This window comes from Mytilus galloprovincialis, chromosome 12, assembly GCF_965363235.1.
Source record: "Mytilus galloprovincialis chromosome 12, xbMytGall1.hap1.1, whole genome shotgun sequence".
Lineage (NCBI taxonomy): Eukaryota > Metazoa > Mollusca > Bivalvia > Mytilida > Mytilidae > Mytilus > Mytilus galloprovincialis.
This window is the reverse complement of record NC_134849.1, coordinates 48,022,929-48,046,293: the sequence shown is the minus strand read 5'-3', so window position 1 is coordinate 48,046,293 and position 23,365 is coordinate 48,022,929. Positions and strand designations below refer to the sequence as shown.

At 32.1% G+C, this 23,365-nt stretch overlaps 1 protein-coding gene across 3 annotated transcripts; it reads right to left on the bottom strand.

Moving 5' to 3' along the window:
• Nucleotides 1–751: 751 nt before the first annotated feature.
• LOC143054031 (uncharacterized) lies at nt 752–20,776 on the bottom strand. 3 transcript variants are annotated; one of them, XM_076226880.1, is made up of 2 exons: nt 20,610–20,776; nt 752–1,978 (listed from the first exon to the last, which is right to left on the bottom strand). In XM_076226880.1, the coding sequence occupies exon 2, from the start codon at nt 1,950–1,952 to the stop codon at nt 996–998; it is 957 nt and encodes a 318-aa protein (XP_076082995.1). In that variant the 5' UTR covers nt 1,953–1,978; nt 20,610–20,776; the 3' UTR covers nt 752–995. The 3 variants fall into 3 exon arrangements, with proteins under 3 accessions (XP_076082995.1, XP_076082996.1, XP_076082997.1); XM_076226881.1 differs by lacking the exon at nt 20,610–20,776 and adding an exon at nt 7,830–7,853; XM_076226882.1 differs by lacking the exon at nt 20,610–20,776 and adding an exon at nt 4,594–4,675.
• Between the last annotated feature and the right edge of the window lie 2,589 nt (nt 20,777–23,365).

Here is a 23,365-nt window from a genome sequence, read left to right as displayed (position 1 = left end):
CATCAAAGCGTTGTTGCTTGAATTCATAACAGACAACTTGATTCTTTTCTAAGTTGTTATGGGCTTTCAACTATAGCTGTCAACATTATATACCGCGAGTACTCTCATATAGATATAGGCATATCTCTGATTAGTGTTTATTTGTTGTTGGTTTTTAGGGATGAGTGATGCATAAATACCCTGCCAAGTCCGGTCCGTGTTCTTGTTTGATTCTTTTTTTGTTTGAATCGATTTGATGACTTCATAGATATAAGAAGATGTGGTATAAGTGTTAATGAGACAACTTTCTAACAAAGTCATAATTTATAAAAGTAAACAATGATAGGTCAAAGTACAGTCTTCAACACGGAGCCTTGGCTATAAAAAAGGGCCACAAAATGAAAAACCATTCAAACGGGAAACAAACGATCTATTATAATCTATTTGAGCCTTTTTAAAATGATGTTTACAGTTTGTTCTTGTGTTGTGTTGTAACACCACCGTCCATGCTTAGGAGGCGGTTGGGCACTCACAAACATGTTTTACCCCGCCATATTCGTTATGTGCTTGTCCAAAGACGGAAGCGTTTAGTTCAATGGTTGTTGTCTAGCTGTCATAAATAGTTTTACCTATAATATTATTGCTTAGATATCATCCACCGCATTATAACTTGTTGTCTCATTGAAAAAATACAATCTAATTTTGGAATGCCACTCGATTATTGTCAGCCAATCAAATAAAGGGTTCTTTAGTCAGCAATTTATACACTTCATCTCTTTTTTTTTTTTATTAAAATCTAACAAACAATTGATTAATATGTATATTTGAGAAACGTTGTATATTCGATGATACAAACACTGAGAGCGCTTAGGGTTTTGTCACAATTATAATAATAAAAAGGCTTTTTGGCAACAACATTAATATGTGTTTGTGTCTGGGTGTATCTGTGTTTTTATTCTATAATACTGTTCTTGTTTCCTAAAAATTATAAAGAAATTTTCGCAAATAAGAAAAGCTTACATTTGATGTGAAATATATGTAGATTTTGGTGTAATCCCAATATGACCAAAAGAATGTTTACGTTTAGGTTCTCGCAAGTTTAAATCGTCACTGCCGTAATCAGAGAGAAGTTCAGGAGTTCTCGGACGCGGAACATGATCTTCAACTTTCAATCCCTTTGCTTTCGCTTCTTCAGCTTTTTGTAGTATTTCAATAAAACTCATATGTCCTGCAGATGTCATTCTATTGCTTTCTGCTAATGAACTATTAACTCCACCTTTGTGAGGTGTGTTTGCACTTTCTGCTAATGAACTGTTCACTCCACTTTTGTAAGGTGTGTTTGCAGACATTTGATTTGACCGATGAGTTTCAGAGAAAACGGACTCTGTTTTTCTGTCATATCGAGCTGTAAATGTATTAAGCTTTGAATCAGTTCTGTGTTCATTTCTTGGCGTAGTACTGTCTTCGTATTTGTTCCCTAGAAGTGGCACTCTAAGTCTTTCGTTGTTTACATTTTCGATTAAGGCATCGTCGTTAATTGGTTTGACTCGTGCGGCTCTTGCTGCATTCCGACGCTGTGCCTCTTTTGCAAGAGAATACATACTTCTATCAGAAAGAGATTTGAATGTACAATTGTTTGTAATCTCTCGTGGTGTGTTATTTTTATGTTGTGCTTTTATTGTATATGACGATTTTCCATGGACGCTATAGGAGGCGATATGATTGGTGGAAATGGAATGTCGTGGTGACGTCGAAGTCATTTTAGAGCGTATTATCTGTGCTTCTTTCCCCAAGTCTTTCAATATCATTCGTTGTGCTTTGTCAAACATTTTCATCTGACCGTCCAGTCTATTATTAGCTCTGTTGTTATTACGTAGAACACCATCGTTATACTCCGATCGAATGATTGCGTCTCCATGACGTAATTTAAGTCGATTTGGTTTCTCGTTAATTTTCACTTTATCAGAATACATTATGTTGTTTAAAATCAACTACTCATCTAAAAGAAAATAAGAAAAACACGTTAATACATTGTGTACACTGAAGAAGACAGTTTATTAGAATTGTGAAATTCAATTTAATCAATGTTTAAAAAGTATAAAATATTAGACATCTTAAAAGTGTTACCATAAACTTCTGTTGTTTTTGTTATGAATCAATGTATGGTTTATGTTGTTTATTGCCTTATGTCAAAGCAGGTTCCGTGTTGGTGTCGATAAATGTGTTTCCAATTAATCGAATTTCTGATTATCTTCTTAATGCAAGTAGTTTCTTTTCAAACATCGTTTAATCCATTTAATGAAATTGCTTTTTGTGTGATGAGGTTACTTTTGTTTATGTTTAATATTTTCTGGAAGTATCTGAACAACAAATTTTATCGTTTTATGTGTGTTTGATGTGCCATAATCGTTTTAAACCGATTTAAACTTCAATTGTTCAATTACATGTTTTAATACATACTTAATGAGTTTCTTTTGACGTATTAAATTTGAAAAGGTGAAGACATTTTATTCTACCAAGCTAGTGTAATCAATCTAATGTTATCATAGTAAACAAAACAGGTCCGACAGAGTCAACGTTGACGGCAGCAGTCCTTTTGCGACAACTACTGTTTTTCAGGGGTATCAGTTACGCCAAATTTTGTTTTCCAAATGTATCATTTGCGCCAATAATTGGAACTCATTTGCGCAAATTTACCTGTACACATATCTATCATAAATATTAATGATTACTACTTATTCTTATTTTTGGCTTAAAAAGTATCATATGATCGGAGATATTACACGATGAAGATGAGCATCTTGAGAGAAATGAATTGAAATGCAGTAGACAGTCCATATACAGAGAGAGAGACTAAAACTTATTGCTTTGCTGAATATTTAATACAAGATATGCCAAAAAGAGAAGAAAACAGAAGCTTTAGCTGATTATGTTTTAGCCACATATGTTGATGACACCGTGCTTTGTTCCCACCATCCGTATGGACTGAAACTCTATCTACCGCAAGATGTACAATAAATGGAGCATTTCACGAAGAATTATTATGAACTGTCTTAGAATTTCATCCTTCATTCTTTTTTGTATTTTTGGACAATAAAATGAAGTTACAAGTTACTACATACATTAAATTAGGAAGTACCCATTCAGAAGCAATAAGAATAAAGTATGTTTCAGAAAAGGAAACATTTTCCGTGTAAACTGACGGTTCCAAGTCCGAATAAAGGAGGAGGGAAGTCATTTTTCTTTTAATTGGTGCATGCAATCGCATGTTTAATTTTTGGCGCAAATGATACCATGTAATTTTAAAACAGGTGGCGCAAACGTATCATTAGAGAAAAAAGTTGTGGCGCAAAAGGACGCATTTTTGGCGCAAACGGATCTCTCCCACGTTGACTGTCTTATCTAAGTGATGTGTGTCTGTCAAACATACTTAAGAGACCTTGGAAGACTGCTGTAGTCGGATGACACTTTTGTACTTCTTAATTATTTTAACGGATTCATCAAAGTATTTCTGAGAAATCTGTCTCTTATTTTGAAGAATTAAATGATGCTAAATAACGAAACATAAAACATAAACAAAGGGTAAAACGAACGTAACACTAATTTCAGAGGAGTAATGATTTATTAATTGATAATTTCTTGGCGACTAGATAAACATAAACACAACAAATTAAATATTGTAGCAATTGTTTCCATGCACAGAAATGTTGTTAATTCTTATATTTGCTTAAAAATAATGAATATATTTAGTTTATTAAGTTATAACCTGGAAATTTATTCATGGGTTAACAGATCATTTTAGTTGAGACAATGAGGATTTCATAAAATTAAAAGAAAAGTTCAGATTAGTCATTTTAAAATTGGTCATTAGAAAAAAAAAAAGACTGAACATCACAGTTATTCCCTTGTCCCCTCCCCCCCCCCCAAAAAAAAAAAGATACACGCGACTTTTGTTTTCTCAAATTTTGAAATTTTTACCGTTAAGGGTATACGCTTTCATGTTGTTTTTTTTTAACCCCACCACATTCTGTATTTATCTATCACACGCCAGGAACCCAAAATTCAGTGTAAATGAAACTCGCTACATTGAGGACCCATTGGTGGCCTTCGGCTGTTGTCTGCTCTATGGTCGGGTTGTTTTCACTTTGACACATTCCCCATTTCCTTTCTCAATTTTATTAAAATTAAAAAAGAACATACAAGACTTATGAAGACCAGAGGCTCCTGACTTGAAACAGGCGCACACATGTGGTGGGGTTAAACATGTTTTGTGAGATCTCAACCCTACCTAAATACTTTAGTCATTGTAGAATAAAGAAACACACAGCAATACGGACAGTAAAACTCAGTTTAAACGAAGACCGAGTCAAATGTCAGAATAGGTATCAAAAGAAACTAACCAAAATGACAATAAAACAAAGGACTACTACATGTAACATTTACTAAAAGAGGGACGAAAGATACCAAAGGGACAGTCAAACTCATAAATCTAAAACAAACTGACAACGCCATGGTAAAAAATGAAAAAGACAAACAAACAACAGCACACATGACGCAACATAGAAAACGAAAGAATAAACAACACGAACCCCAGCTAACATGTCAACTCCATACCTCAATAAAACTGATTTAAAAAGTATGTCTTCATCATATGCAATCAAGTACAATCCTTTCCGTTAGGGTTTAGTATCATACTATAATGAAATAAATGAGAAGAACATAGTCCTGTATAAAAAAAAATTATATGATAAGTAATTAATTACGTCCAACTAATTTTAAAATCATATATTGCTCTCTCTTAACACGGGTCAGTCATTTATCGTCTCAACACGGGTCAGTCATTTATCGTCTCCTTCCGACAATTTGACTGATAGTGAGCAGGTTGAATTTGCATTGTCAGTATGAAACAAAGACTTTACTAATAGACTTAGTTACTTTTAAGATTAATAAATGAATAGTATATGTATGATTTTCACGTTATCTTCAGAGAGAGATATACCAGAAATAAAAAAAAAAAATACATACACACCATCAAATTCATTCTCCTCAATAACTACTTTGATATTCATTTTCTAGAGAGACCGAATCCTGAAGTGTTCCATGTTCGGAATTTAATGTTTTCTTTTTAAATTTGATAATTCACAAGTTACCGATCAATGGTTGTCTTTTGTTATAATTTAATGTTAATGGTTCATGTGCCTGTCATCGTTCAATGGTTGTCAATAGTTTTCTTGTCTTTTGTTATATGCTAATGTTTTATTTGCCTGGTAATGGTTGTCTTTTGTTACATGGCAATGTTTCATGTTCATGTTACCGTTCAATGCAGTGGTTGTCTTTAAATTTGTTATATGCTAATGTTTCATGTGCCTGTTACCGTTCAATGCAGTGGTTGTCTTTAAATTTGTTATATGCTAATGTTTCATGTGCCTGTTACCGTTCAATGCAGTGGTTGTCTTTAAATTTGTTATATACTAATGTTTCATGTGCCTGTTACCGCTAAATGCAGTGGTTGTCTTTAAATTTGTTATCTGCTCATGTGCCTGTTACCGTTCAATGGTTGTCTTTTTGTTATATGATAATGTTTCATGTGCCTAATGCAGTGGTTGTCTTTTGTTATGTGTTAATCTTACATGTGCCTGTTACCGTTCAATAGTTGTCAGTTGCAATGTGCTAATGGTTTTGTAAGTTACAAAACCATTGCCAAATCTTTAAAAGTGTCAGTTGAATTTATTCAGAAATACCATATATTATACTTAGTACGTAGAATTCTAGATGTCTTTTGTGTTTCTTTTTATTCATAATAAGTTAAAAAAAACGTTTTAACTTGACCATAGATATTTAAAAGATTTAGTAAAAGATCGACAAATTATTTACAAAGAACTAGGGAAATTAAATAGATAAATGTTTGTTTTTAAGAAAATTCAACTAGAAGTATAAATCATTTGAAGTGTACTCTTAATTTACTTCGCATTAACATATTATAGGCCCTAAAAGATATTGACCTACCAATCGTAAATTATATGTTAATCATAATCTGTAGTTGACCTACTGATATTGCCATTTTGCGCATTTACATTTCTAATTATATACATGTATATATAAAGAGAAGGTCATCCTTATGTTAAATTCTCTTTTTAGGTACTCTGATAAATATTTGTTGTTATATGTTTAACCATAAACATTCAAGCGTTAACAAGAATGAGAGTTTCATAGATGTTAGCTGAATCAATGTCCAGTCCCATAAACTATGAAGTCTCGTTTTGAAAAAAAAAATGTTTTACGTCTTGTACTGATTGGTATATAATCAAAAGATTATTAATCTGCTTCAGATTGTTAACAATGATCGAGATTCTTTCATTAATTATAAATGATTATAATCAATCAATCGATTTTCAATATATAAGTAGAATAACTTACGTTAGAAAATATCACATCCAAACAGTGATTGTAGAATACATTAGAAATGATTATATAAATCTACAGTTAACTACTATTAATAGATTAACCAACATATGTCATGAGAAATAAAAATGCATTAATTATAAATCGTGTATATTAATTATGAATTATGTATATTAATTATAAATTGTGTATATTAATTATAAATTGTGTATATTAATTATAATCCATAATATGTATTTCATTTTTTAATTTACAAGAGTTTGATGTGTAAATAAACAAATACGTATGAGAATAATCAAACCTTTAAAACGAACTTATTTTTTGTAACATCCTCAGTTTACTACACTGATGATATATTCCAGAGAAATACAATTCTAGATGATGACAAGTCAAAACAAGAATGTAAAGTGCATAATAAACTTATCTAATATTGATTGACGTTGAAAGTTTCGTATAAATTACCAAAAACTTCGGATTTAAATAATGATGAAAATTCATTGCTATATTTTAACAAGGATTTGTATAGTAAGATACAAATCCTTGATTTTAAGAAGGCTACAACACACAATATGTAGAAACCACCCTTGATTTCATCTTATGTTGTACCAATCTAGTTATCTCACATTTTTATTTCGCTTCAATGCTTAAAAGTGTTGACTTTACATGGGAAAACTGTTGATTACTTTTTGAAAGAAATATCATGAAGTTTAGCTTTTGTAAGAACCTTGTCTTAATATGTGAAATCATTAAAAGTTGTACAATTCATATACTGTATCAACTCATTCTTTCTTATATAAACGAAATGGGTTTTTACTTTAACATCGAATTTCAATCAAACTTGATATAAATATATTAACTAATTGCATTTTAAATATATCATTATGAGGAGAGAGTAGACCGTCGTTACATTTTCTTTCATATAAAAATAGGCAATCACAGTTAAAATCTCATTAGGTATTGGGGTATACATTTTTGTACATTCACAATAGTTCAAATATTAATTTTGTGATTTTAATTTCACACGGCGAGAAGTATTTAAGATGTAACAATCATTGATAGATTACGATATACAATAGGTTTTGTTCGTGAAAAGTACAACTGTAATGAGAATGCAAACGTTATTAACGAGTATGTGGGAAAAAAATAACCGTCAAGGCAAGGAACATATACGGAAAAAAAGAAGATTTATTTTAGTTAAAATCCGAGTAGCGTATTTTGTTCTAAATATGGAAAAATTTAACTCGTTTTTCCGAAACATCAGATTCACATATAAATAATGCATCATCGTTTGTATATTATCCCATAAGATTAAACATCTATAAAGAGGAAAACAGAAATGTCGTTTGACGAAAACATTAGAAGACAATAACTTGATCCTCTGCAGATGTTACAATGACATTGAAACATATGGTATAGTTATGGGTGCAATATAGAAAAAAAACTCAAACCTGCTTCTGAGAAGAATATCCAGTAAAGAACGAATTCGTGACTTATGCATAATTTATAAGTTTACGCTTATAAGGTTTGATTACATTTTCATAGGTGTTGTTTGATTAAGAATTCATGAGCGACATTCTTGATTTTTCAAGCAGTATACTTAACCATTAGCAACGTAAAGAACACATCTTTAATTGTCTCAATATCAAGATAAAACGTACTTTTTAGAAAATAACTATAATTTATGCGGTTGAAATAATCAGCAGATAGGAAGGAAAAGTAAGGACAATTTTCTATGAATTGTTTATTTTCAAACACATCAGATTAGACATATTCACAATACATATATAATATCATGCGATGTGAGAACATTCCTTTGATTTTATTTGAAGCTGTCTTTCCCATTTAGATACTTGATTAGTCTCAGATATTTACTAGATTGAACTAGATTTTTCCTATTTTTCAAAACAGCAAATTTTTTTTTATTATTATCCATTTATTTTTTTCGATATACAGCTTATCGATATGACACGACGTTCGAGATTGTCTGTTTAATGTCTCACAAAACATTTGATCCATTTTGATTAACATGATACAGTTTTATCATATTGTTTTATTTAAAATGACACGAAAATGTTTAATAATTCCTTATTTTATTACGATTTGAAATGAAATAATTCCACAGTTTTTCAGTTTTGAATTTTCGAATGATGTAACCGTTTCATTTGAATTCAGTTGACATAACTGCAAACGCAGACGTGAAGTATAAAAAAAGTTAATATAAGAATAAGGACATGTGGTAGGATTACTAATGATACAACTACAACGTACCAGCGAACAAAAGAAGTTGATTTACAAATGTAAGTTACTATAAATCAACTTAACGGCCTTCTACAAAAGCAAAGTCAAACCGTAGATATAACTGTTTAGGCCTCAACATCACACTGTTATGATAATGCTTATGTCGGCGCGGGACATTTGCGCTTTTTACATAGGACATTTGAGCTTTTGCAATATTTGGAATAATCACTTACCTCCTCTTTTATACCGGCTTTGGACCGGCAGGCTTGACCTGGCAGTTTAAAAATATTTTACAGTGTATTTCATAGTACATTCAGATACATTCAGGTCATAGCACTTTGCTATATGTTTAAAAGCTTATATATACAGCTAAAAGTAAACATTCTAAAGACTTAAAACACGCCCAGTCATCACAGGTCAGTTTTCGCTAAATATATGAAGCCTAAGGAGTGAAAATATTTCGCTCTTGTTATCTCTTCTGACTGTTTTGTCGTCAACATTTCAAATACAAAAATCAAGTTTCTCTTTCTCAGTTGTTGAATAGGGTGCCTGTTTATCAATATAACGTAATTCACCGACTGTCGTTCAATGATACTCTTCAAAAAAGATGAACATAGCAGTAAGAGTCAAGTAAATCGTGATTCAATTGTCAAATTTTCTGTCAGATAGTCTGCAAGTTTTGAACATCTAAGTTCTCTTATATATAGGTAAAAAGCGCAAATGTCCATAGAATTTGAAGTGCAATTGTCCTATCGTTTTACAGGTAAAAAAGCGCAAAAGTCCTGTAGTATTTGTTCAAGTACACGGGATGGATATCAGAAACCTACTCGACTGACCAAAAGTGCATAAGAAAAGAGAAGTTTCTGTATGAATAACAGTTAATTTCTTGGTTGACTTAGACTTACAATAAATTGTTAAAGGTGCTATGAATGGACTCTTTCTGTGTCGATAATATCACGTACCAAAACCGGTACAGCTAACCTCAAATCTTTTTAAGAACAATTAAGAACTAAGAATTCGTGATATAAGGCCATTATTAATCGTGTACTGTGCAAAATGATAGACATGTACTGTTTAACCCTTAAACTTTCTTTTTTATATTTATCGTCAAATTACTCTAGTCATTAAACTGTTGTACATCTTAGTGCCCGCTCTTCTAAAAATTAAACGAAAACCATAGACACATGAGTACACAAGCTTCTGGTACGTCCTTTGTCATTGTTTTATTTTAACTTAACTTGTAACCTTTCATGCAAAAAATATTAACTTAAGTCTTTAATCGTTATACTGCTTTAAGACAAATCTCTCAAACTTGTTTAGTATTTCCTTTCTTTGATCTGTGGGGTTTCTGAGGCAGACAGATTTTAGATACTTATCTTATCTCAATATGCATACGGAAATCCTTTCTGTTAATTGGGTCTGTGGGGTGGCTGATGAAGATAAATTTTAAATGTTTATTCTAACATGCCTAAGGAATTAGATATATTGATATTACTAAGACGACATGCCTCATATGCACGATATAATACTGTCACGCAATTATTCCACTTTTTAGATTACGGGAAATATCGAACTTGGGATAAATATCACATGGACATAATTTTTGCAGTAAACTAGATTTGAGATACGAGGTGAATATATGTTGTCGAAATATCTTTCCTTTCTGAACTTGTAGTGCACATTGTTGTTTAAAGATTCCAAATACAGACTGAAAAAAACGTAAAAAAAATACTATATGGAGAAAAGTGCAGACGTTTCGATAAAATACTTATGGCTTGAAGACACAAGACATAATCTCAGACAGAAACATAGATTAAAGGTATACATATATTTTTACTGTGCTTTTCAAATGTAACTCAATAAAACATAGTAACTTAGAAACCAAAGGTGCTCATTCATGTCACTTTTGTAGATTTAACACTTAACTGGTAACATGAATTTATAAATGCGAAAAAACCCCTGTATTTAAAGAAGAATATACAATCTAGTAATGCACAGACATATGTGGCCTAGAATAATATACAATCTAGTAATGCATAGACATATGTTGCCTAGAATAATATACAATCTAGTAATGCACAGACATATGTTGCGGAGAATATGCAATCTAGTAATACACAGACCTAGCTATGTTGCCTAGAATAATATACAATCTAGTAATGCACAGACATATGTTGCCGAGAAGAATATACAATCTAGTAATGCACCGACATATGTTGCGAAGAATATGCAATCTAGTAATGCACAGACCTATGTTGCCTAGAATAATATACAATCTAGTAATGCACAGACATATGTTGCCTAGAATAATATACAATCTAGTAATGCAAAGACATATGTTGCCTAGAAGAATATGCAATCTAGTAATGCACAGACATATGTTGCCTAGAATAATATAAAATCTAGTAATGCACAGACATATGTTGCCTAGAAGAATATGCAATCTAGTAATACACATACCTATGTTGCCTAGAATAATATACAATCTAGGAAATGCACAGACATATGTTGCCTAGAAGAATATACAATCTAGTAATGCACAGACATATGTTGCTCAGAAGAATATACAATCTAGTAATGCACAGACATATGTTGCCTAGAAGAATATACAATCTAGTAATGCACAGACATATGTTGCCTAGAATGAAATACAATCTAGTAATGCACAGACATATGTTGCGAAGAATATGCAATCTAGTAATGCATAGACATATGTTGCCTAGAATAATATACAATCTAGTAATGCACAGACATATGTTGCCTAGAATAATATACAATCTAGTAATGCACAGACATATGTTGCCTAGAATAATATACAATCTAGGAAATGCACAGACATATGTTGCTCAGAAGAATATACAATCTAGTAATGCAAAGACATATGTTGCCTAGAATAATATACAATCTAGTAATGCACATACAAATGTTGCCTAGAATAATAAACAGTCTAGGAAATGCACAGACATATGTTGCCTAAAAGAATATACAATCTAGTAATGTACAGACATATGTTGCCTAGAAGAATATACAATCTAGTAATGCAAAGACCTATGTTTCACTCTCTAGCAGTAATGGTCTGCACTACTCTGTATCTCAGCTCTGTTTATACACCACTGATAACTTTGCACAATAACAGATGTACTTGTTTTATTACTAAATTGTATTTTCTTTTATTACTTATTGTCATACTTTTATTATTGTTTGTCAGTCATTGACTTATTTTTACTATATAAAGATTACTATTTACTCATTCTTCAATATTAAATTGATTTTTGACAATTAGCTTTCTGTGTCTGTCAAATCCATTAAAATCTGGACTAAATATTTTTGATAAGAAATGATTTATCATTATAAGACACGATGACACTAAATAACATCCAACCTAACAATGATGATTTAAACGTATACCTGTTCAAAAGCCACTTCAAACTATCAGTTAAACTCTCTGTACTCTTCGTCTGTTAATTTTAAAGTTGTCAAATATGTTTCACATTACAATTGAACGTTCAACTTTAATTAGTTTATTTATTTTGGTAAGTAATGGCAATCTTTGACACAACAAGTTATCATAACGTTCACTCCTTGGAAACAGATCAATATAACGGTTAAAGAAGTTCTAAGTATTTCATTAAAACAACTTCCCAAATGAGAATACTAGAAGCAAAGTGTGAAATGATTACCCAGCAACAGATAAGACAACGTACAAGTATATCAAAATATAATAACAGCATAACAAGAGATACATTCGATAAATGTTTGATAAAGATTTTTGTTTTTGTAAACTGTACAAATAGCATTTTCATCTAAACTTTCCAGATTTAGTAACTTCATCTTAGTGATGTCGTGTATATATGTCTGATTTGATTTTTACCAATTCTGTATCAAGACAATTGATTTATTGATTAATTAAAGTTTAAATCCATGCATATGTGTACACAGTCATCTTTCTAGCTCTCATTCTTTGTATTGTTTTCTGTATTTCGCATGATCACAGTTTTTTTTAATGAAATACACAAAAACACAGTTTATGAAATATGGCCAAGTCAGTTTTTATGAAATATACCCCAAAACTCAGTTTTATGAAATATACCCCAAAACTCAGTTTTATTAAATACTCACAAGCACAGATTTTATGAAATATCCATAAACAAAGATTTTATGAAATGTCCATAAACTCAGGTTTTATAAAAAAAACTCACAAGCACAGTTTTAATGAAATACCAACAAGCGCAGTTTTTATGAAATACCAACAAGCACAGATTTTAGGAAATACCCCAAAACTCAGTTAAATGAAATACTCACAAGCACAGTTTTTATAAAATACCCCAAAAACTCAGTTTTATGAAATACTCACAAGCACAGTTTTTATGAAACACCATAAAAACTCAGTTTTATGAAATACCCACAAGCATAGTTAATGATATACCGACAAGCACAGATTTTATTAAATACCCCAATACTCAGTTTAATGAAATACTCATAAGCACATTTTTTATGAAAAACCCAAATACTCAGTTTTATGAAATGCTCACAAGCACAGTTTCTATGAAATACCAACAAGCACAGTTTTTAAGAAACACCCCAAATAAATCAGTTTTATGAAACACCCAAAAAACTTTTATGAAATACCCACAAGCATAGTTAATGATATACTGACAAGCACAGATTTTATGAAACACCCCAAAAACTCAGTTTTATGAAATACCCACAAGCATAGTTAATGATATACCAACAAGTACAGTTTTTATGAATCACCCCAATTACTCAGTTTTATGAAATACTGACAAGCACAGTTTTATGAAACATCCCAAAAAGACAGTTTTATGAAATACCCACAAGAATAGTTAATGATATACTGACAAGCACAGATTTTATGAAACACCCCAAAAACGTAAATTTTAAATGGTGCAAATTTACTCGTTATATGAAAATAAAATAAAATTGAGAATGGAAATATGGAATGTGTCAAAGCGACAACAACCCGACCATGAAGCACACAACAGCCGAAGACCACCAATGGGTCTTCAATGTTGCTAAAAACTCCCGCACCCGGAGGCGTCCTTCAGCTGACCCTTAAACAAATATGCATACTAGTTCAGTGATAATGGACGTCATAATAAACTCCGAATTATACACAAGAAACTAAATGTAAAAATCGTACCAGACTAACAAAGTCCAGAGACTCCTTTTGGGACATTTGAAAAACTGCGGCGGGGTTTAACATGTTTTTTTTTAGATTTCAACCCCCCCCCCCCCCGGGCCCCTCCCTTTTACCTCTAGCCAATGTAGAAAAACAAACTCACAACAATACGCACAGTAAAACTCAGTTTAATACCCCAGTCCCACTAGGCCACGATCGCACTACGATCTGTGAAAAAAATGCAAATTTTGATGATCGTAGTACGATCGTGTAGATCGCAGTAAGGTCGTATCACGGTCGTGGTGAGCTTTTCAAGATCGTGATGATCATGGCCAACTTTGAACATGTTCAAAACAATCGTGGTGCGGTCGTAGTGAAATCAGGTCGTAGTAGAGGCGTAGTGAGAGCGCAGTAAGGTCGTGTTAAGATCGCAAAGGTCGCTGTACCATCGTAGCGAGAGCGTAGTGAAAGCGTGATTCTATTCGGAGAGACTGCGCTACGATCTCACAGCGACGTTATTACGACCTCACTACGACCATTACGTTCTCACCGCGACCCAACTACGCTTCCACTACGACCATACCACGTTTACACCACGCTATTCAAGACCACAGTTACGATTCTAGCACGCCCTTGCCGTCCTCATCACGCTCTTCTTACGACCTCACTACGTTCATACTACGACCATCATTCTCATTGTCATTTTCACATAAAATATATCAAATCTCTCCAGGTTTTGTTTCTCTGTATGTAATTAGTACTTCTAGCCATTTCTCTAACGGCTCAACCATGCTTCTCGTTTTTATATAGATTAGACCGTTGGTTTTCCCGTTTGAATGGTTTTACACTAGTAAAACTACTAGTTTGGGGCCCTTTATATAGCTTGCTGTTCGGTGTGAGCCTAGGCTACATGTTGAAGACCGTACCTTGACCTATAATGGTTTACTTTTATAAATTGTGACTTGGATGGAAAGTTGTCTCATTGGCACTCATACCACATCTTCCTATATCTATTGACACATCTGTTTCATCTCTGCTATCGTTAACTAAAATATCGTCATTTGAGCTTGATGGACCAGCAAAGGTTGTAATTTAGGTTTTGATTGGTCGGTCCGACATCTCTGCTGGATCAGGATTCGTTACTATCAGAGCTCCATTTGCCTATCATCAACTCCTACCACCACACCCACGTGTTCTAGTAGATTTTGATGGCATGGCTAGCGTTGTTTTGTTTCATAGAAATCTACGTATTAATCAGAAATATAAGGAATGGAACTTTATTAATATGGAACACGATGTTGACGTTATTGCTGAAAACGTAGAGAGATTGCGGTATGAACGAAGTATAATCGTGGTAAGAACGTGCTATAATCGCAGTAGAAGCGTGGTAAGATCGTGTTGCAATCGGTTAACTCGGGGTCGTAGTGAGAACGTGATGAGCGTAGAAAGATCTTGATAAGCGTAGTGAGGTCGCAGAATAAGCGCAGTGAGAACGTCATATAGTCGTAGCGGGATCGTTGTAGAAGCGTAATGAGGACGTAGTAGCATCGTGAAAGCAACGAAAATTTATATTTTCATGCCGCTCATACCGCGACCTCACCACGATCTGAATTTATTTTAGATCGCGGTGAGTGTGGTGTGATCGTGGTCTAGTGGGACTGGGGCTTTAGATAAGTCCGAGTCCGATGTCAGAATATGAAACAAGAGAAAATGAACAAAATGACAATCATACATAAATAACAACAGACTACTAGCAGTTACTGACATGCCAGCTCCAGACCTCAATTAAACTGATTGAAAGATTATGACTTCATCATATGAATATCAAGCACAATCCCTGCTGTTAGGGGTTCAGTATTATACCATCATGAAATATATTAGAGGAACATAACGTATGTATTGAATTAATTATTTCCCGCAAGTTAGATGTTTTCTTTGATAACGTATTCCTTTAAAATTGTTCCTTAAAATTTGTAATTCAGCTTATGCATTGGTTTGGCAACATTCATAAATTGCGAATTTTGATTTTACTTAATTTAAGACTTTATAATGGCTTAATGAATTATAGCTGTATTTCAAGGCTTTGGTCTATCATCATACATATGACGTCACACATTATAATTTGTTTACAACCTTGAGTAACATATTATGTATTAGAATATTTGCATTTTAATCGGTCTTAAGATTAAAAAAATAAAATGAACGTAAACAATAAACAGTGAAATCAAGTGATTTAATACTAGACGAGGTCACGAGTATTGATATTGATTATTGACCACTTCATATGGTCATCAATTTTAAGGATTTTAATATCAAGGATGTTCGCTCGTCATATTTTGGAGATTTTGTCAGATTTTCGGAATCCTTTGGTTTTATCCATTTGAATGCCTTAAAAAAATTTGCGCATTAACCCCCATTTTTCTTTTCATCAATCTTTTACATATTTAATTGTAAACCATCTATAAAAGTTTTCTAAAATCTTTGTTACTTTTTGATAGTTTTTGAGAACTTAAACTTTTCAATGATAAAGGTATAAAAAAATCCAGAGAGAATATTTTCCCGTCCAAATTTCACTTGCTAATATCTCGAAAACAAGCAAACTGGCCTATCTTTTTTCTCTCGCTCTTCTGGTTTCTTTATTAATCACCCATCTATATATAATGATATTATGAAAAGCTTTTTATTTTGAAACTGAGTAGCGAACTGATGGCTTATTTAAATAACTTATTATAGATGTAGAGCTGTATTTCATCATGACGTCTCACTGAAATAATTTTTTATAGCTCCGGGTATTCTTCCGTACAATTTTGATACAGTCGCCTTAAATGTTCAAATTTTGAAGAAAGAAGAAGTATAAATGGACCAAAAGGAACCTTTTAAAGAAGACAAAGAGGTGCATTAATGATACGTTTATCATGTTAGTATCGTCTCGTGTATTACATTCACCTGGTTTATTTTGTATAGCAGACGATATTTGAACGTTTATTGTTCACACTGTATATATTATATAACATCATAAAGCTGCTTGATTTGGATTTTTAGAAAAAAAATTCTCAAATCGCTGTACGATTACGTCTATTAATACACTACTAAATTTCTCTAGAAATGTTTATAAAAAAAAAGGTTTAAACTCATGCCTTAAATAACCAAGATTTCAAAAGAAAACAAAACTTAACTTAAATATCTTCTATATAACGGAGCAAAATCTACTGGAATAGTTGACTTTAATGCCCCAATTTTGATCGAAACTAACAACCATTAAAGTGCCACTTTAACCTCTTCAAACTATTAAAGTATGATTGCTTTTTAATTCGAATATGAATCAAAATTAGTAAAAACATAATTTTTAAATCTTCTTAATTCGATTTAAAAGTTCACACAGAATGTTATTTGTTGAATGATATAATTTTTAATACTACTCCACATACGTTCATGCAACGGATAAGTACTTTTAGTATTTAGTTGGAATTTGCAGAATTAAATGTCCAGAAGCACCTGTTCAACCTTAAAATTTTTTGTATCGTTCACGGTTTTTCTTTTCGTTGTTTGTTTGTCCATTGTGATGTATAATTTTCTTGTAGATAAAACATGCTTAATATATTATATGTATGCTAAGGCCTCGTGTTGAAGCTTTTACAATCCTTCTAAGCGAGTAAAGAAATACGGCTTTAGGTATAAACAATGTCTTGGAAGATAAGTTTTAATAAGACGAGACATATTCAAAAAAGTTTTTTTTTTAAATTAAAATTAGAGATACTTAACTTAAAAAAAAAGAATAAACGCTTTTCAAAATTAGCCAAAATTATTGTTGATTATGTTCGGGTAACCTCGGACCATTGGTACATGTGTTATAAATATAACAGACAACATTTCGGATAAATTTGTATCACACCAGTAGTAAAACCGAGCAAGGTATTTGACTCCCTATCAATATAGGTAAATCGTTTCGTCGAAAGTCTTAAAGATTGTTTACAGTACATGTAGCGGCGGTTCCCCCGCTAGAATCCAACCATAAGTGGTCCCAGGATAATGTCGTATTCTTACTACTGTTAAAACCTATTTTTTTTAATACCCGAAAGGTTGATGATGAATTAGTTGATTTTTAAATGCTTGCTTCTAAATCAGTAACTTAATATATCCCGTTCATTATTTATCAATTTTAAAACCAAAAACCAATTTACAAAAGACACCAAAGCTATTTAAGCATACTTTACTTTTCAAACAAAGACCCATAGTTTTACTAGATGAGTTGGCATATCTCACAAGATGATTTATGTTAGTTAAGTAAATTTACTTATTCAGATAATGTAGTGTCAACGAAATAGAATGAATCCTTGTGATTTATCAGTGCCCTCGATAAGACGGCGGTATTTTGGTACAACCCTGTATTTCATTTTTACAAATAGACTTGAAAAAAAACTACAAAATTAAAAAGTTTGTTTATGCACTAATTTTTTTTATGTCTTCCAACATCCTTCATATTAAATCATACAATAACAGTTTCTTTTAAGTATTTTTGTAAACTCACACTTATCCGATTAGCACAAAGTGTTAACCTCTAACAATACTTGCTTCATCATAACCACAAATATTCAAACAAGTATTTAAAAATTACATTCATGAAAACACCTGTAGCAAAGTATAGGCTGTATAACTAAGGTAACAAGTATTTTAATTACAGAAAGTTGACTTTTAAAAGTTTGTTTTGGCTTTTCGGTTAAGACCTTTTGTAGTAGATAGTCCAACATATTATACGAGTTTGTCTATTTTCAATACGACAGAGAAAGGCAATGTATACTGAAAGATACTTTTTTTTATTATTATAAATAACAAATGAAGCATAGTAGAAGGGTATCTTAGTGGGGTAAAATTATTCAGATGTCTATCTCTAATGAAGGTGAATCATATAGATGAGCTCAGCCTCAATACTTTGTCCAGCGTCACATAAATTGAGGTGTCTATAAAACATTATAAATGAACAGTCAAATCAGAATGATTTCAAATTCAAAGTTTCTGAGCTTGAACTGAAAGTTATCATAGTTTCTATTCATCTGAGGAAATGTTTTCATCGTTACTAGTAAAGAAAATTATACGCTACAACTGACAGTCAAGTAGGCAAATTCGTTTGCGCTATGAATTTCAGATATGTACGAAAAACAAGCATACCTGGCATACTTAAGATCATCCCTTATCCATATACCTGAGAGAGGATATTATGCAATTAACCAATAACCTTCTCTGTAAAACATCAAACGAATAGGGAAATAAGTACACGGAGATGTAAATTAGTCAATGAAACATACACTGTTGAAATAAAACTGTATTTTCTATATACCATAAGTTTTAGACTCATGTATGAAGTAGATTCTATTTTCTTTTGTGCAACTGTACTACATATTATTTTTATTGAGAAAAAATCGTTTTGAAAAATGACTAAAAAAATGTATTGCTTTAACGAATAAGCTTTCTACTGCATTTGTAACTCGACAATGTTTGCCATTATGTCGTAATGTTCTTCTAGTGAAGTTTGATGAGCAGCCAATTTCTTCTGAAATACTTTAAATGTCTTTTTGCTATTTTATACTGAGCAGAAATACAATTATTACAACTAAGTATGTGAGTAGAGACTTATCTTTGTGTTCTCTTGTATAGATGTGGATCATGGCGACCGTGTCTTTCATCAAAAACATAATATATTAATATGATAAAGATAAAAGAATTTAGAATATGAACAATTCGTCGCCAGATTAAGAAAAATCTTGCTTTTTCTTATGATAGAAAACATCTTACAAAAACACAAAATGAATGATGTAAGATTATCTTAATATCATATTAATATTTTAGGATATATTAATACTTTTAAATTAGTGACACAAACTATTTTTGTTAACCCAACTAGAACCGTTCAAGTATTATTTATAATAAGATAAAGTTCCAACATTTAAGGGTGCAACCACAAATTTTTCAGTAATAATCTCAATTCGGTACAGTTGATATCATAGAACAATTTTTAAGAATACGGTAAGTTGAAACAAAACAAAAAAAAAAAAAAAAAAAAAACTTCAACGACCGTCGATGCATCACTAGACGAAAAAGGGATATGAGGTCATTTACTTCTTAAAATCAAATGTAAATACAGTCACAATGTGTCATTTGAATATAATTAAAAGAAATACTTTTAAAAGGTTAGTGTAGTAACGTTAGAAGATTTCTTTACGATCGAGTGCAGTACAAATTAAGTTGTCACTTATGGTCCTTACATCGGGTTGTCGTAATATACCAATAAAGGGCTCAATTGTCAATTTCAAGTTATATATATATATCTTTACTTCAAATTTATTTATAATAAAAACATTATATGCTTTAGACAGCTGAAGATACAGGATCAAGAAAAAGGAGAACATGATGTAAAGGACACGTGTTTCGCATCAACTGTTGGTCAGTTTTGCAAATATATTATACAGAAAGCACAATATACAATCAAACGAGGGAGAAAACTAATAAAATATCAAAACATATGAGTTATCATGTTTACTGAAAATTAATAACAAACATTTAGCACTTTTTCTCCCTAATATTGGAATTTAGATGATATATAATGCTGATGAAACGTTGCACTAGAGAACTTGATTCCAAAAAATGCATATGATATATCAAATAACAAAACTGTAAGAATTTATAACATTAAATTCATTGTTTTTTTAACTTTACCTCTGAGATTTTATCAATCCTTACACATACAGTCATAGCAACAAAGAATATAGTGTTTCTAATAAAGTATTAATTGTTCAATTAAACTACAATAATTTTCTTTAACCGTAAAATAAGAAATACGTTATAATTGTCCTACCTTTAACTATCGGCTCCATACCCGATCAATGCCATCCTTAGAGAGAAATTAACATCCACGTGGTTGATAAATTATTAATCAATAAATTTCCCTTTCTTAACACCAAGCAACTACAGGTAACGGTCTTCTTTTAAAAAAAACTTTAATCTTTTAATCTTTAAATGCAGTTCCTTCAACTCCACGTACAAGTTGATTGTTCAGTTGAAAAATTAAATCGGATTTATACAAACCAATAAACTAATATTTCTATAATCAATATTTAATCACCCTTTATTACATCGCTGCAGAACTAATAAGCGTAAATACACTGATTTAAAAAAAAAAAGGTGTTTTTTTTTCCGGAAGCAATACTAAAGATAAAGTATAATGATAAATTTATACGAAAACAAATATAAAGACAACGTCTAAACAAACCGACGTAGTGCATTGAAGCTGCATATTCGTTCTAACTGCTAAATCATACGATACAGAGAGCGAATAGGGTCTCACAAATTTTGATCATTTATCTAAGTCATAATGAACAACCAAACATATAATAAAACACTAATGTAACAGGAAGACGGCAACATTGAAGCAAACGAAATAACTTTGATTTCAATATTTACTTTTACATTGTTAAAATTAAACTAAACTAGAGGCTCTAAAGAGCCTGTGTCGCTCACCTTAGTCTATGTGAATATTAAACAAAGGACACAGATGGATTCAAGACAACATTGTGGTTTGGTGATGGTGATGTGTTTGTAGATCTTACTTTACTGAACATTCTTGCTGCTCACAATTATCTCTATCTATAATGAACTTGGCCCAGTAGTTACAGTGGAAAATGTTAGTAAAATTTTACAAATTTTGTGAAAATTGTTAAAAAATGACTATATAAAGGGCAATAACTCCTTAGGGGGTCAATTGACCATTTTGGTCATGTTGAATTCTCTTTAGGTCTTACTTTGCTGTACATTATTGCTGTTTACAGTTTATCTCTATTTATAATAATATTCAAGATAATAACCAAAAACAGCAAAATGTCCTTAAAATTACCAATTCAGGGGCAGCAACCCAACAAAGGGTTGTCCGATTGGTCTGTAAATTTCAGGGCAGATAGATCTTGACCTGATTAACAATTTTACACCATGGCAGATTTGCTCTAAATGCTTTGGTTTTTGAGTTATAACCCAAAAGCTGCATTTTACCCCTGTTCTATTTTTAGCTGTGGCGGCCATCTTGGTTGGTAGGCCGGGTCACCGGACACAAATTTTAAACTAGATACCCCAAAGATGATTGTGGCAAAGTTTGAATTAATTTGGCCAAGTAGTTTCAGAGAAGAAGATTTTGTAAAAGATTACTAAGATTCACGAAACATGGTTAAAAATTGACTATAAAGGGCAATAACTCCTAAAGGGGTCAACTGACCATTTCGGTCATTTGACTTATTTGTAAATCTTACTTTGCTGAACATTATTGCTGTTTACAGTTTATCTCTATCTATAATAATGTTCAAGATAATAACCAAAAACAGCAAAATTTCCTTAAAATTACCAATTCAGGGGCAGCAACCCAACAACAGGTTGTCCGATTCATCTGAAAATTTCAGGGCAGATAAATCTTGACCTGATGAACAATATTACCCCGTCAGATTTGCTCTAAATGCTTTGGTTGTTGAGTTATAAGCCAAAAACTTCATTTCACCACTATGTTCTATTTTCAGACGTGGCGGCCATCTTGGTTAGTTGGCCGGGTCACCGGACACATTTTTTAAACTAGATACCCCAATGATGATTGTGGCCAAGTTTGGATTAATTTGGCCCAGTAGTTTCAGAGGAGAAGATTTTTGTAAAAGTTAACGACGACGGACGACGACGGACGACAGACGACAGACGACGGACGACGGACGCAAAGTGATGGAAAAAGCTCACTTGGCCCTTCGGGCCAGGTGAGCTAAAAAGTTAGAAGCGAAAGATATAAAAAAAACCTTCAAAGTCATAAGTCAAAAATAAACTGACCCCTCATGGCTAAATAAGACAAAAGACAAACAGACAAACAAAAGTACAGAAGACACAACATAGAAAACCAAAGACTGAGCAAACCGAATCCCATTAAAATTTGGGGGATATCAGGTGCTACTGAAGGATAAGAAGATCCTGTTCAAAATGTTGCACCAATCGTGTTAACCATGTTAGCACACATCCGGTAATAAGTTTTATTTGGTAGGTCACATTCGGGTAAAGAGGGTCGGGATTGTAGTTATGACATTTGGAACATATCCACTGTCATTTGTAAAGGATGTTCCATAACGACCAACCAGCTGATGATTGCAACTTCAACACTTTGGAACTCTTGGTTTAAAAGCTTCCTTGCGAGCAGCAACCCTCTGTCAAGAAAATCGTGATAGGAAATACAGCACTGGAATACCGTTGTAACTGGTATACATCCAGTTTAAATCAATATCATTACTATAGATTGGTTCATACAACTTTGTCACAAAGGATGGCATACATGAGTGTTCTAATATGATGTTTTTCTGTTTTCTTTTTATCCTTTGCGTTTGTGTTATTATCCGTCTTAAAAATACGAGTAATGCTGCGGATGTCTCTTACAAGGCTTAATGCATACCCTTTTAGATATTACCATAAGTTTTTAACAAAAACCAATTAGGTGATGAATATCATTATTTATTTAATTGTACTTTTTTCAACAATGAAAGGAAATCTTTATTACCTTGTAATCTTATTACCAATCATAATACTGACAAATTTTATGAA